The sequence below is a fragment of the Pteronotus mesoamericanus genome, unplaced genomic scaffold (genome assembly GCF_021234165.1).
Source record: "Pteronotus mesoamericanus isolate MK-2021 breed Mesoamerican mustached bat unplaced genomic scaffold, CSHL_Meso_final contig_169, whole genome shotgun sequence".
Taxonomy (NCBI): domain Eukaryota; kingdom Metazoa; phylum Chordata; class Mammalia; order Chiroptera; family Mormoopidae; genus Pteronotus; species Pteronotus mesoamericanus.
Window position 1 is genome coordinate 9,241,530 of NW_026555068.1, and position 16,982 is coordinate 9,258,511.

General features: G+C 38.6%; 1 protein-coding gene across 3 annotated transcripts in view; it reads right to left on the reverse strand.

Annotated features, from left to right (window-relative positions):
* The window catches only part of UNC5D (unc-5 netrin receptor D), a 470,270-nt gene that overhangs the window by 81,912 nt on the left and 371,376 nt on the right, over positions 1-16,982 (reverse strand). For 2 of the 3 annotated variants that reach the window (XM_054566041.1, XM_054566042.1), the window contains one exon: positions 679-711. The exons of the other annotated variant lie outside the window; for it this stretch is intronic. In XM_054566041.1, the coding sequence (XP_054422016.1) occupies positions 679-711 (33 nt within the window). The remainder of the gene's footprint in view (positions 1-678; positions 712-16,982) is intronic. 3 annotated transcript variants of the gene reach the window in all.

Sequence of the window (16,982 nt, forward strand, 5' to 3'; positions counted from 1 at the left end):
AATTGGGACTTTTAGAAGCCCTCTGCCTGGTCTTCAAGTTCAGTCAAGGCCAAGAACCACAGGGTCGAAGCCGAGCGGCCAACCATTCGATCTCTGCTCCTTTCCCGGAATCTACTGGCTGGGCTGCATAAAGCGAAGTTAACGCGAAGGGCTGACCAGGAAGAAGACTGTACACAGAGCGCTGGAGCCAGCACCCACCAACCCTCAGATTTTCAGTCCCTCCTAGTCTTACTGGGTAGTGCCGGTTCCTCATTTACCTAGTTGCCATGGATTTCACAGTTTGCATCCCAGGCTCCTCCTCCTGGGTGGAGAGGGGTGTAGCCAGGCTTTTGTCCAAGGCTGCTTTCGTGAACGTGTGTACTGACAAATATTTATTAATTTTAATGCTGTAAATCTTCCCAGAAATAAGAACTCTAGATGACATTTGCAGAGAAATGGACTTATAGGCAGGCGGGATCAAGAGGAGAGATTTACTGTCATTCTGGGGGAGGGGAGAGGTGTGCATATTTCTTTCTGATTTAAACCTTTGCTCTGTGACTCCAAACCCAAAGGAGCAGAAGCCCTGAAAGCCCTGGCTCTGTCGCACGAACTTCAGTTCTGTCTGACTCCTAAGCAAATACAACAGCAAAGCAGCAAGTATGAGAATGAATTATATTCACAAGAGGAAAAATAACTTACTTTGGGGTTTTATTTCATGAAGAGGTTTTTTATCTAAAAGAAAGAAAGAGAAAAAGTTGCATTTAATAAATTTACACAGAGCAGTTATATTTCCTACATCACTCTGTCTACCTCTGTAAATGAAACATTTTCTTTATTTTTGCAGGCAATATGGATTATGTGGTCCATCATTTTCCTTTTCATTCTAATTTTTTATTTTTTCCTTTTTTGCCGTATTTTTAGGACGACTGCCTCATTCCTTTTTTTTTTTTTTATTTTCCCTCAGGCTTACGAGGGTTTCTCTCTCTGTTGCATTTGCTAGATTCTTATCAGCATGATGAGAGCGTGAGCCTGCAGCCCGCCTGTTCTTATACACAGCCGTAAGGCGGCTCAGGTAAGGGGTGCTGTTTCACTCTATATGCTGATAGAAAAATGAACCAGCGAATACATATTTAAAGGGCTCCCGCTCTGGTCCACAGTTCTCATGGCCTGGATAAAAAGTTTCAAACTATGTCCCTTATGCATTCTCGTCGGTTTGCGTGCAGTACTGTGAGCGTATTGGAGGTTGCTTTTAAGAAACCACACTTTGTTGTTTCGTATCTCTGTAATTTGTTAAAATGTGTACAATTTCTCTTAAAGGAAAGGTGTCATTTTAAAACCTTGGTATTGAGCAGTGCAGCGGTCAGAGGAGGGGGGTGCAGAGAAAAGACAACCAATCCTTTACTTAAGCGTGGCCACTGAAGCCAGAGCTCAGGTGAGGTACTTTATTAGTTCTCCCCATTGTCCTCGATCTGCCCTCTCCTGCCCTGTCTCCCATCACCAAATAACCCTGAGATAATCTTGGCAATCACTTTGAGACTTGGCATCTGGAACTTAGTTTGTTTTACACCACAGCCCTTTAATCCCCCTCCCTGCTCCTGGTCCTGTCCCAGGCCAGCGACTGCACGGGAAGGCAGGAACCCGGGAAGCCTACACTTCACACACCAGTGCCAAGGCTCCAGAAGATTTGCGTGGTGAGTCATCCCTCTTATTTGTCCTTTTTCAGGCTTAGACGGAGCATTGTCGGACTGCAAGCACTGAGGCTACTGCTAGGCCGTCACAGAATCACACTGTGGCTGGGGGACCTTGAAAGGTCACCTTGTGCAGTTCCCTTCCGCCTTTTGCCTGAAGGCGAGCCAAGTGGGGTGAGACACTGTCATTCTGGATTATATTTTTAACTGAATCAAATCTAGTGCAGTGCACATTTGAGAACTTCATAAATATTATCTGACTGGCTGCACTATAACCCCTCCCAGGCAGATAGATGCAGCTGTGTTCTGAATCCTTCACAGAATTTCTCTTACCCTACGCTACTCCTTTGCTTAATGCCGATTTTGACAGAAAACCCTTGCACTGTGATTGAAGTACAACTCTTGCGTGTTTTGCTGATTTGTTAAAGGAGAAGCTGTTAAAAGATGCATGTAAATCACACTCTTGCAAATGGGCCACCATTTTTTTTCAATATGGGGAGAGTTAACTAGCAAATGGTAATTTCTGGCAAATCTTTCTTTAAATAAAAAATCCTCACAAAAGATAATAATTTGTTCCAGGTGATATGATCATATTCAGATTTTTATACAGTCAGGCTTCTTAAAAAAAAAAAAAAAAGATAATACACGCATTCTGCTTACCACATAAATTTAATGCCACCAGCTTTCCTGAAAGCAGGTGACGCCTCCCAGAGTCCAATGCTAATGCACTCAAGAATTAGAATAAAGACACTGGTGGTTTGAACCTGACTTCAGCTTTTGCGTATTGCATGTGATCTGACAGCATTTGGCACGGGCACAGCGATACTGGCAGGCCAGGGCTCTGCCATCTGAAAGTGATGCATTGCTAGGACTACACAGGGAGACGTGCGCAACATCTGTTGAGAACCCTGGCTGAGCGTACCTGTATTTTCTTCCTTTTAACCCCCAGGAAGGGAAATTATGCCAAGAAGCCAAATGAAACTCCATTTAAAATGGGTGATATGTATAACTACTCCCCAGAAAAATGAATCTAATCCAGCCAGGCTTGAAAAAATCAGGGTGTAGCACTGAAGGAGGAAGAGTGAATGAGGTTGAGGAGCCAGGGGCTAAGGTCCTCAGACTGAACTCGGGCCACCCGTGTGAACAGGGCGGAGGAGTGGGGCGCGGCCCTCTTCAATGGCAGTGTGGCGTGATGGGATTAGTGCAAACTCTCAGAGTAAGAACAGGATTTAAATCTTGAATTGTTTGTATCGATCTTTGGGATCTCAGTGTCTTCCCCGAAGTGAAACAGGAATGGTAGTTTCCTAGAAGACTGGCACTGGGGGTTGCACATGATGAGCGTGAAGTGTACAGCACAGGGTTGGCGCATGTTAAGCATCAGTAGATGGTAGCTAATAACGTATAATTTCAACATGTTATAAACACGATCATCATCATCATTTGTGCAGAGTTAAAAAAAAAAAAATAAAAAGACGCTTGGCGATGAGCCACAGCTCCAAATTTGCGTGAATTTCACGGGGGCTTGAAAGGGAGTTAGGACACTCGTATCTAGTTCCGGCCTCTGCTTTATGAGTCTAAGGGCGATCAAACCTTCAGTTCCCGGACATGGATACAGCAGGGCAGGGACCAGAAGATGCCGTGGGCTCACTCGCTTTCACCCACTATAATTCAGCAGAGTAAAAACGAAGCATATTCCATTTAAAATCCATTTGAAGAGATTTCCTAGAGCAGAGTAAAAATTATTCAAAGGGTCTCTGTGCTACCGTGGGATTTGTTATGCTGAGGGCCAGCGCCCTGCGTGTCGGTGCGCCTCCTCTCGTGGAAATGGCTGGAAGCCTCTGGCGCCCAGGAGAGCTTGAGTCCCCCAGCATCAGCGTCAGAACTGGTTCCTGCTGTATTCTGTGAAACACCAGCATCATGTCAGCAAACTGCTAGCACAGAACCAGAACGTTTTCCCAGCTTGAAATGTCTGAACAGCCTCTGATCCATGAGCTTGAGAGAGGGCCACCCACTGACCTCCCGGTCTTTTGCAAGAACTGCCCACCCCGCTCTGTGTTCTTTTGTGCTGTTTGCATAATCATTCTCTCACCAGGCTGAGGGCCGTGCATCCACTTGGCCTTGGTCAAACAAATCCTCTCTGCTTTAATTTTACCTCTCTCCAAGGCCATGTTCAGGTGACCCCTTAGTAAAACGATCCATTAGGGCCATAGTTCTTCATGTTGGCCGCACACCAGAATCACCTGGGGAGCTTTTTTAAAAAAACACCCATGCCTGGGCCCCACTCCAAGAGCTCCTGATTAATTGGGGTTTGTGTTTTTGTAATTACTGAGGGCACCACCACTTCTTGGCAACAAATCTGGGGCTCTGTGTACTGAACTTCAGTTGGTCTCTGCCTCCCTAGGAGGCTTTGGGGTAGCTGTAGTATCCAGATGGTTCCAGAAAGATCCCTTTTTAATTTTGTAGGCCGAGGAATATAATTTTGAGCCAGTGGCAACTGAGCTGCAGTTTGTGAAAAGCAGAGCAGTTTTCCCATGGTCTAATATACACTGAGAGGTACCTTCTGGGTAAATGGAAATTGATAATAAGTGATTATAATTCAGTCTTGTAATTGTTTGGTGTACTTATAAGATAAAGGTGCAGGAGTGTTTTTTAATTTTAATCGTGTCTTAAATTGTTTTGTGTTCTTTAAGTTATATATACAAGCCTAGGTTTTTTCCCTTAAGATTTTATATAAGATTATGTGCACACATATATACTAATACATATATATCCGCAGGAAGTTGCGTGAAATTGACAGTTATTGATCATTTTTTTATCCATAAAAGCATGGAATTGTCTTTTATATGTTATTCTGCAATCTGCTTTTGTTTCTTAATACTATAACGCAGATACTGCTCTGTGTGTGTGTGTGTGTATGTGTGTAATACATTTATAAGAGGAGGGAGAGAGAGAAAAATCTACCTTTTTATTTTTAATGGTGAGTCATTTCTTTTCCAACTTTATGTAATTTCTTACTTCTTTTGTTATATGGGATGTTCCCAAAGCATTTCCATGGTATCTGTTGTTCTCAGGAGACATTTATAGTTGTACCCCTATCTCCCCACTCACATAACCCACATCCAGCCATATACGTTTTTTCCAGAGAACAATGTGGCCAGCTTCATGCAGCCCACATGCTGTGGATCCAAGAAGGCAGGCCTCAGGAGATACAGCACGTGTGGATAGAAGTCTTCCATCTCCAATCTCTAGACCAGACAAGGGGCTGCTCCTCAAAACTGTAGGATGTGACTATTTGAAATCAGCTCCTATGAGTTTTGACTACTACGCAAATAGGCTTGATACCAGAGTCTATGTCGATTTTTAAGATTCATCCAGAGAGCCACTCAGTGACTAAACACCCACCAGACAGAGCCCAGACAACTACTCTTCACCAGGTAGCAATTCACATATGCCATTAGGATTAATGATTACTATTTTCTTTTTCACTAAACAGGCCATGTCCTTCTTTTCATCTCCAAAGACTGTTTTTATTATTTCCTTCTTCATGTATCATATACTTTGAAACCTTTTTCACCCCTCCCCAAAGATATATGTTGACTATTTCAATTTGTTCTCCACAGTCTTCATAATCTTATTTAGGAGGTGATTCTGAAGTCTGTGGAATAGTCTGTCTTCTCTGCCCACTCCCTTAGTCTCTGGGATAATTCTCTAGCATCAGCACACAGGAATCTACCATGATTCCACATGCCTCCAAGTCAGAGCCACCGGCTCTGCCTGTCTTTATGGTCTTCTATTAACTGTTTCCACCATAACAAATATGACTTAGTTTTCACAGCACCTCAACACAAATTCATGCTCTAGTCTGATCAGCTCACTGCCTCTCCAGCTTCCCCAAGAGTGCTGCTGCCCGTGTTACGGACTCTCCTTGAGATGTCCTTGTGCCTCCAAACCTCCCAAGTAAAAATGTCCTGACTCCAAGGCATAGATCAAGTAAAAAAAAATACTTTCCAAGTATAGTTGACATACGATATTATAATATTGAATTGTCTCAGGTTTACAACATAGTGATTAGACATTTATATATCTTATGAAGTGATCACCTGATAAGTCTAGTACCCATCTGTCACCATACATAGTTATTACAATATTATTGATTATATTCCCTATAGTGTACTTTATATCCCCGTGACTATGTTTCTACTGGTAATTTGTATTTAATTCCTTTAACCTTATACACCAATCCCCCTGAAACCCTTCCATCTGGTGCCAATCAGTCTGTTCTCTGTTTCTATAAGTTTGTTTTTGTTTTGTTTGTTCTTACATTTGTTTTTTAGCTTACATATATAAGCAAATTTATATGGTATTTGTCTTTCTCGTTCTTACTTATTCCATCTATCGTAATCATCTAGGTCCATCCATGTTGTTGCAAATGGTAAGATTTCATTTTTTTATGGCTGAGAATACTCCATTATATATATGTACTATATCTTTATCCATTTGGCTATTGATAAACACTTAGCTTGCTTCCATATCTTGGCTATTGTAAATAATACTGCAAGTGAATAGAGGGGCGCACATATCTTTTCAAATTAGTGTTATGGATTTCTTCAAATAAATACCCAGAAGTGGAGTTGCTGGGTCATATGATAGTTCTATTTTCAACTTTTTTAGGAAGCTCCACTAGCTGCACTAATTTATAATACCACCAACAGTGTACAAAGGATTCCCTTTTCTCTAGATCCTGGCAGACACTTGTTATTTATTAATTTATTGATGATAGCTATTCTGACAGGTGTAAGGTGATAACTCTTTGTGGTTTTAATTTACATTTCCCCGATTATTAGTGACTTTGAGCATCTTTTCATATGTTTGTTGTTCATCGGTATGTCTCGTTTGTAAAAACGTCTATTCATGTCCTCTGCCCAGTTTTCAATTGAATTGTTTTTTGGTGTTAAGTTGTATGAGTTTCTTAAATATTTTTAATATTAACCTCTTAATGGATATATCACTAGCTGATATCTTCTCTTATCCAGTAAGATTTTTTTCATTTTGTTGATGGTTTCCATCACTATGAGAAAATAGTCTAGTTTGCTGTAGTCCCATTTGTTTTTCTTTTGTTTTCATTACCCAAAGAGACATATCCAAAAAAATATTGCTAAGAGTGATGTCACGGAGTTTACTGCCTATGTCTTCTAGGAGTTTTATGGTTCTAGGCTTTACAATTTTCATTTAAGTCTTATCTATTTTGAGCTTATTTTTGAAAATGGTGTAAAAGAGTGGTCTAGTTGGGTTTTTTAGTGTGTTTATCTGTCCAGTTCACCCACCACCAATTATTGCAGGTACTGTCTTTACCCCATTGTATATTCTTACCTCCTTTGTCATAGATTAGATGACCATATAGAGGGTTTATTTCTGGACTCCCTATTTTGTTCCATTGATCTGTGTGTCAGTTTTTATGCTAGTACCATGCTTTTTTGATTACTATAACTTTATCACATAGTTTAATATTGAGTAGCATGATAATCGTAACCTTGTTCTTTCTCAAGATTGCTTTGGCTACTCATGGTCATTTATGAATCCATGTAAATTTTAGGATGATTTGTTTTAAATCTGTGAAAAAGGCAATTGAAATTTTGATAGGAATTTTGTTTTATATATAGATTTCTTTGGGTAGTATGAACATTTAAATGATGGTAATTCTTCCTATCCATGTGCGCAATATAGCCTCTATTATTTATAATTTTTTTCAATTTTTTAAATGTCTAATAGTTTTCCAAGTACATATCTTAACTTCTTGCATTTATTCCTATGTATTTTATTCTAGTTGATGCAATTGTAAATGAGATTGTTTTCATAATTTCTCATTCTGATATGATTTCTGATATTAATTTTGTGTTCTACTGTGCTGAATGCCTTTTTTAGTTCTAATAGCTTTTTCTTGGAAACTTTAGGGTTCTCTATATACAAGGTGAGGCAAAAATAGTTTTATAGTTGTTCATATTTAAAATAATACACCAATTAATAAATAATACAAAAAACTGTCTTGCATACTCACAACTGGAAACCTACTTACCCCCACCCTGTATAGCATCATGTCATCTGCAAACAATGACAGTTTTACTTTCCAATTGGATGTTTTTATATCTATTTCTTGTCTGATTACTGTTGCTAGGCCTTCCAATACTATATTGAATAAAAGTGGTGGAAGTGGATATCCTTGTCTTGTTTCTAATTTTAGCTTTTCACCATTGACTATGATGATAGCTGTGGGTTTGTCATATATGGCCTTTATTTTGTTAAGGCATGTTCCCACAATCCCCACTTGGCTGAGAGTTTTTTCTAACAAGTGGATGTTGGATTTTGTCAAGTGCTTTTTATGCATTTATTATAGTCATATGATTTTTTAAATCCTGCATTTTGTTATTGTGGTATATCACATTGCTTTGCAGATACTGAATCAACCTTGCATCCTAGGAATAAAGCCCGCTTTATCATGTGTATTTATCTTTTTAATGCACTGCTGAGTCAATTTGCTAATACTTTGTTGAGGAATTTTTCATTGGCTTATAATTTCCTATTATTTTTGTAGTGTCTTTGTCTGGTTTCATATCAGGGCAATGCTGACCTCCTAAAATGAGTTTTAGAGCCTTCCCTCCTCTTTAGTATTTTTGAAATAGTTGGAGCATTATTTGCTAGCATATAATGGTTTACAGTATTTCTTTATAATCCTTTCTAATTCTGTGGAGTCAGTTATTTCTCCACTTTCATTTCTGATTTTATTTATTTGGACCCTCCCTCTTTATTCTTGATCAATCTTGCTAAAGGGTTATTAATTTTATTTATCTTTTCAAAGTACCTGCTCTTTATCTATTTTTAAAGAATTTTTTTTTCCTTCTGATCTTTCTTATTCCCTTCTTACTACTCATTTTGTGCTTTCCCCCCTCTTTTTTCTGTAGTTACCTTAAAGTATAAGGTTAGATTGTTCATTTGGGATTTTTTTTTTTTAATGTAAGCCTGGATTGCTAAAAATTTCCCTCTTAAAATTGCTTTGGCTGTGTTCATAAATGTACGGTCATTGTGTTTTCATATTTATATGACTCAAGGTATCTTTTGTTTTCTTCCTTGATCTTATTGTTAACCCATTTGTTTCTTAGTAGCATGTTATTTAGCCTCCATGTGTTTGTGTGCTTTTTAGTTTTTCCTTGTGATTGATTCCTAGTTTCCTACCATTATAGTAGGAAAAGATGCTTGGTATGATTTCAGTCTTCTTAAATGTATCGAGATTTGTTTTGTGTCCCTAACATGTGGTCTGTCTTAGAAAATGTCCCATGGGCACTTGAAAAGAATATATATTCTACTCTTTCAGGATGAAACACTCTGATGAGATCAAGGAAATCCATCTGATCTAATATGTCATTTAAAGCCACTCTTTCCTTGTTGATTTTCCACCTGAAAGCTCTATCCATTGATGTCAATGAGGTGTTAAAATCCCCTACTATGACTGTATTACTGTCTATCTCTCCCATTATGTCCATCAAGATTTGCTTTATATATTTAGGTGCTCCTATTACGTTGAGTGCATAAATGTTTACAACAGTTATATGCTTTTCTTGGGTTGACCCTTTATGTAGTGTCTTTCTTTGTCTGTTCCTGTAGACTTTGTTTTAAAGTCTATTTTGTCAGATAGAAGTATTGCTACCCCAGCTTTTTCTTTTAATTTCCATTTGCATGAAAGATCTTTTTCCATCTCTTTGCTTTTGGTCTGTGTATATCTTTCATTCTGAGGTGTGTCTCTTATACACAGCATATATATGGGTCTTGTTTTCTTCTCCATTCAGTCCCCCTATGTCTTTTGATTGATGCCTGTAAGGCATTTACATTTAAAGTGATTATCGATAGGTAAAAATTTATTGCTATTTTATTCTTTTAACTATGTTTCTGTGTGTGTGTGTGTGAGAGAGAGAGAGAGAGAGAGAGAGAGATTCCACTTCTGAGAATATATTCAAAGAAACCCAAAACACTTACTCAAAAGAATATATGCACTTCTATGTTCATTGCAGCATTATTTATAATAGGCAAGATTGGGAACCAGCCTAAGTGCCCATTGGTAGATAAGCAGATAAAAAAAGCTGTGGAACATTTACATATTGCAATACTATGCCACCGTAAAAATATAAGGAAATCTTATTTTTTGTGACAGCACGGATGGACCTGGAGAGTATTATGCTAAGTGAAACAAGCCAGTCAGAGAAAGATAAATACCATATGATTTCACTTATATGTGAAACCTAATGAACAAAATAAGCTAACAAACAGAATAAAAACAGACTCAATAGATAAGAAAGAACAGACTGATGGTTGTCAGAGGGGAGGAGGAATGGCAGGCTTGGTGAAAAGATGAAGGGATGAAGGAAAAAAGGCCTCATAGACACAGACAACACTATGGTGATTACCAGAGGGAAAGGGGAGTGTTGTAGTGGAAGAGGGTAGAGGTGGAATAAGTGGTAAAATGATGATGGAAGGAGACTTGACTTGCAGTGGTGAAAACATAGTACAATACGCATATACAAATGACGTATTATAGAATTGTACACCTGAAGCCTGTGTAATTTTATTAGATAATATCACCCCAATAAATTCAATTAAAAACTGGTTCATATAAAGAACACAATTTGTAAATTTTATAAATTCTAATGACAAATACATGTTATTTTATTAAATACACTATAATAGATACATCAGGAAATGTTTTAATCAAATATCTAAAGTACCACACTGTAAATATTCTTGCTGGGTATGAAAAACATACTTCTTCTGTCATAGGAATCCCTCCATTAGAACATACACATACATACACGTTATTGTTTTTACTATGGATGCCAAAAGCTTTGCATGGATTTGTTCATTTTCTCCTCAAAAAGAACCTTGTCTTTTAGGCATATTATAATGTTTATTTTATAGATTAGTAAATTTAGGCTTAGAATAATTAAGAAACTTGGTCATAGTATTGCAATCAAAATTCAAACTCAAGATCTCTGTTCCCAGATCCCTGAGTCTCCCACCTGTTCTTTTCTATAGAATAAATGTTGAATCCTGTAGGCCCAGCTCATTCTAGGTCCATGTTCATCTCTAATTTTTCAAACAATATAACCAGTATGAACTACGAATTAAAGAGAGCAGTGGAAGGCTATTCAACCTTTGCTCTGAACGACAGATCACCACAGGCCTATCCTGGGTCAGCCCTTGTGGAAGGTCAACCTCTGTGTCTTCTAACAATGCCTAGCTCAGAACCACGTCCGTTCCTCCCTCCCCCGGCGCCCCATGCTCCTTTGGCATATATCATCTACAAAATAGCTTTCTTTTCATTGCCATGGATCTGCATTCCCACTAACTATCTGGTTCTATGTCTAAAATTTCATTCCCTTAAGAAATGTTTTTAATTTTTCTAATAAGTTCTCTGTCTCCAGTTCATATTATCATGGGAATTGGTTCTTATTTGTTTAGTTTCCTTGTTTTTTGTTTCATTTTGCTTTGTTATTGTCTCTCTCTACTCCAAGTAATGGATCTGGAAATAATGAATCTGGCTCTCCAGATGCCCAAATTTATTTTTAAAGTCCTTCCTATTTACAGTGGAGGTGTTTTATTTCAATTTTTCTTATAAAATGTATACAGTTAACAAGACATGCCTGGGATAAACTTCCAGAGATCATGTTTCTGAAGCAGAACATAGCACTTCCTGTCCAGTTCCACCAAAAGATTGTAAGCCTAGTGTAAAAGTATTATCAATATATGTTGGCAGGAATGGATAGGAAGAGGAAAGAGTAGATAAAAGAGAGATACAGGCAGAGTTGTTGCTTTGATTTCTATTAGCTGAGAAAGAAATTCTTACCTTGGTTACTCTATCATGACTATTTACATGTAGCACAGGTATATGAGGAAGTAAAGAGAAAATGGTGACAGAGGAAAATTTCCTGGTTTAAAAAACCCCCAAACATCTGGACTGTTTCAGAGCCAGTTGATAAGAAAGGCCATGGATTTTTAATGGCTTAGGAAATACACCTAAATCATGGTCCAACAGATGAATCCCTCTTATGTGGAAAAAGGATTATGTTTTAAAAAAATCAGGTGCCTTTATCTTTTTATTTAAAAATTTTTTTAAGTTACATTAAATTTTTTTCAGTTACAGTTGACATACAATATTGTAGTAGTTTCAGATATGCAATATAGTAATTTTACGTTTGTATAACTTACAAAGTGATCACCCCAATAGGTCTAGTACCCACCTGACACCATACATAGTTATTAGAATTTTATTGACTATATTCCCTGTGCTGTACTTGACATTCTGTGACTATTTTATAACTGTCAATTTGTACTTCTTAATTTCATAACCTTTTTCACCCATTCCCTCAGCCCCACTCCCATCTGGCAACGATCAGTTTGTTCTCTGGGTCTAGCAGTCTCTTTCTGTTTTGTTAGTTTATTTTTTATTTTAGATTTCACATATAAGTGAAATCATATGGTTTTTGTCCTTATTTCACTTAGCCTAATACCCTCTAGGTCCATGCATGTTGTCACAAACAGCAAGGTTACATTCTTTAAAGTAACAGAGTAATATTTCATTATCTATATGTACAACATGATCTTTAACCATTTGTTGATTGATGGACATTCAGGTTGCTTTCATATTTGGCTATTGTAAATAATTCTGCATTGAACGGAGGGAGCAAATACCTTACTGAATTAGTGTTTTGGATTTCTTTGGATAAATATGCAAAAATGCAATTGCTGGATCATATGGTAGTTGTTTTTGTTGATTTTGTCTCTGGAAGATCCATCCATTGATGTCAATAAGGTGTTAAAATCCTCTACTGTGACTGTATTACTGTTATCCTCTCCCTTCATGTTCATCAAGATTTACTGTATATATTTAGGTGCTCCTATGTTGGGTGAACAAATGTTTACAGGAGTTATATCCTCTTGTTGTACTGATTCCTTCATCATTTACCATAGTCTTTGTTGTAAAGTCTATTTTGTCATATATGAGTATTGCTACCATAGCCTTTTGTTTCATTTGCATAAAGTACCTTTTCCATCCCTTCACATCCAGCCTGTGTGTATCTTTCAACATAAAGTGGATTTCCTGTAGGCAGCATATGTATGAGTATTGTTTTCTTATCCATGCAGTCTCCTTATGTCTTTTGATTGCAGCATTTATTCAATTTACATGTAAAGTAATTATTCATACATGGGTAGTTATTGTTGTATTATTGTTCTCTGATTGTTCTGTAGTTGACTTTTCCTTTCTTACTGTTTTGCTCTCTTTTCTTGTATGTTGATGACTTTCTGCAGTGTCGTATTTGTGTTCCTTTCTCTGTATTTCTTGTATATCTCTTGTAGATTTTTGGTTTGCGGTTACCATGTGCTTCATATATGCTAAGCTATGTTTACAGAAGTCTCTTTTAAGTTGATGGTCCCTTAAGTTAAAACACATTCTAAAATCAGTAAAGTTTTTACTCACCTTCTCCATGTTTGTTATTGTCATTATTTTTTACTACTTTGTGCATGTGTGTTTATGTGTCTCAACTTATTGTTGCATTACATATGTTCTTCCTACTTTTAACTTTTAAACTTTATACTGGCTTCATAGCTAGCTGATCCACTGCTTTTATTATATTTTTTATTATTGTCAGTGAGAATTCTTTTATTTTCTATCTTCTTAAAGAAATCCCTTTAACATTTCCTGTAATACTAGTTTAGTGATGATGAACTTCCTTAGTTTTACTTGTCTGTGAAACTATTTATCTCTCCTTCAATTCTAAATGATAGCCTTGCTGGGTAGAGTATCTTGATTGTAGGTCCTTGCTTTTCATCGCTTTGAATATTTCATGCCAGTCCCTTCTGGTCTACAATGTTTCTCTTGATAAATTAGCAACAGTCTTATGAGAGCTCCCTTGTTCATGACTGTTTTATTTTTCTAAGATTCTTCCCTCATCTTAAACCTTCAGCATTTTGATTATGACATCACTGGTATAGGTTTATTTGGGTTCATCTTGTTTGAATCTCTCTGCATTTCTTGGATTTGCATGGTCTGTTTCCTTTGTCAGGTTAGGGAAGTTTTTAGTCATTGACATCTTTAAATAATTGTTTTCACCCCTTGCTCTCTCTCTTCCCCTTCTGGTACCCCTGTCCCCTTGATGCTGTTCCAGAGGTCCCTTTACTGTCTTCATTTTTTAAATGTTCTTTTCTTTTTGCTATTCTGATTGGGGGTTTTTCACTAACCTTTCAGATTGCTGATTTCATCATCTGATTTGATTCCCTCTAATGTATTCTTCATTGCAGTTATTGCATTCTTTATTTCTGACTTTTTTGGGTCAAAGTTCTCACTGAATTCCATCTTTTTTTTTTTCTGTAAATTCATTGAGCAAACAGTGCTTTGAACTCTGTATCTGGTAGATTGCTTGTCTCAGTTTCATTTGGTGATTTTTCTGGAGTTGTGTCCTGTCCTTTCATTTTGGACACATTTGTTTGTCTCCTCATTTTGCCTGACTCCTGCGGTTGTTCATCTCCAAGTCTTTGTAGAATGGCCTCACGTCGTAGGTGTTCTGGAGGCCCAGTGACGCAAGCTCTGAGCCGAAGGCTCCAGGGGTGTCCATTATGTGGGCTGTGTGTGTCCTCTTGTTGTAGTTGAGCCTTGATTGCTATTGGAACACCATTTGGTGTGACTGACCCTGAGGCTGACTGGCTGTGAAGGTTGCTTATAACTGCAGTGAACAACTTGTTGTGTGGGGTCTGATCCCCTGAAACAAGAGTTACCTTGGAGGGCCTCTGTCTGTTGCCGGCCAAGTCTGATCTTCAGAGAGATCATTTTTGGAGCTGTTTGGTGCTCTTGTGTGGTTGCAAACTGGCCACCATGTGTGTTGGTTCTGAAGCCTTTCGGGAAGGGCTTCACTGCAAGCCAAATTCAACTGCCATTTGTGCTTGACTTGAGGCTACCTGGTGTGAGCTATAAAATAATTTGCAGTTTATCATCACTTGTACTGGGCTTGGAGGCACTTGTGAGAGGCTATGTTGCAAATTGAGGCTGGCCCTAGTTAGTTGCCAGGCTTGGGACCCTTTGTTGGGGGAACAACAATGAACTGAGGCCATCGGCCAGTAGCTCTGGGCCTGTGGTCGATTAGTTGAAGTTCCATTCTAAGCCAACATTGGCCACAGGTTATGCTGGCTTGCGGCCGCCTGATAGGAGTTACTGTGTAAGTTGAGAATGATCGCCACTAGTATCAGGCTTGGGGGTGCTTAGTAAGAGATACGGGGTATGCCGAGGCCAGTCACTACTAACTTGTCTGGGGTTGGTGAATCTTTGAGAGCCTTTAGGAAAGTTTGCAGCTTGCATAAATGTAGCCCACTTGTGTGGCAATGTTGCTGGAAGAGGCGTTAGCTGGGTGCATGAGTTGGGTGGGGCAGTCATCACCAGGGCAGTATTAACTAGGTCAGTGGAAGGTTCAGATTTGGTGCCTGCTGGCTGGGTTAAAAAAAAATGACCAAGTGCCTCTGCCAGCATTTTTGTTCCGGGATTGAGCTGCTCTGAGCCTGCAGCTCTCGCCCAGCAGCTAGACATTTTAGTTCCTCCCAGGATGTTCCTGATGCTTTTGGAGCTACTTCCCCTGAAAGGGAGCCTACAGCAAGTGAGTTTGTGAGACTCTGCACAGGCCCCTCGAGAGGAATGCCCTGGGCCCTTGCCTGTGTGGCTCAGTTGGTTGGTGCACTGTCCCACCACCAGAAGGCAGAAGGCTGCAGGTCCCCTTCCCAGTCAGGGCACATAGGTAGGTTGCAGGTTCTGTCCCATAGGGGTGTGTATGGGAGGCAACCAATCGATGGTTTCTCTCTCTCAAATCAATAAACATTTAAACAATTAGAAAGGAAAAACAAAAAGGCATGCCTTGGACCCTAGCAGCAATCAGTGTCATGTAGATGCAATCTGTGCAGGTTTTCACAGCCAGATGTTATAGGGACTCTTCTTTCTGTCAGTGGTGCCCCAGGGTAGGGAGCTGGGACTCTTTGTTCCTCAACGGAGCCTCCACAGCAGTGATATCCTCCCTTACTTTTAACGGGCATTTGGGGCCTGTCTGTTCCCTGTCTCTGTCCCTGGCATCGTGGGAGGAGACGAGCACTGCATTTACCTCCTCTGTCACCTTCACTGGACCTGTCTATTTGTTAACAAGGCATGAAAGGAGAAAAGTCTACATAGGGTGGATAACAAAGGGGAGACATTTTATGGTTATTTGCTTATGGTTATTTTCATTCTCTTTATGCTCAATTCCACTCATAGCACTTGAGTTTAAGTCTTAGCAAATGGCACAAAAATGAAACTTTTAGCCTTATAAAATTAAAAAATCGCTTTCACTAAGACACATGAATACGAAGCTGTCTCTGCTTTATTTTCTTTTTTAATTAAGCACAATGGAAACTTTAGTCATGAGCCACTCCACTCTGTCTCTTTAAAGCTTGTTACTCACTGATCATCTTATTGGGTCCCATAATGGCAAAGCGTTTATGGGGGCACGGGGGAGAGATTGTTGCTAAGCTGCTAATGACACCATATGTTCCCAAACCTATATTCTTATTACTCTTGAGGGTATGTAATACTGTATCCACATTTGCTATGCAGTATACATGAAGGCAACTCTGAATTAATCGTTTGTTATGCAGAAAGTACTCATTATAAAAAGGAGCACCTACTATGTACGATAAATGAAATGAAAATGGGTTTTTAATACTAAAACTACTTGGGAGAATTAGTAAGCAGTAGGAAATTTCATGACAATTTAAGAATGCATTGTGCTAGCATGTTATCTTGCTGATGCCATTTTCATTTCTTTACTATATAAACTTTAACTACGCTATAATTAAGCAATTGTACAATGCAGCTGGTTCTGAAATATGTCTGAAATACAAACTTATCCAACAAAAAGTTTAAGAATGAATCAAGTATGATTCCAGACTTTTTGCCTAAAGAAAGAAAATAATGGGTTTTGTTTTAGTAAAGGGACATTCATCATTATAATCCTATATACAAAGTAGGCATTCCATAAGCCACTAGCAAAATGTAGTTGTTGTTTCAAATGCACTGAGCTAGCTCCAGAGTGAAAATTCTCATTTGGTGCCCTAGGAAAGACAAAGAAGGGACTCTGGTAATTATTGTAATGGATAACAAAGAAGTTCTAATGGTCCAAGAGAAAATGCTTACCAAGGCAACCTTTACTTTGATGTGATTACAGGCTCACCTTTTCAGGTGCTTCCTTTAGGTCCTTTAAG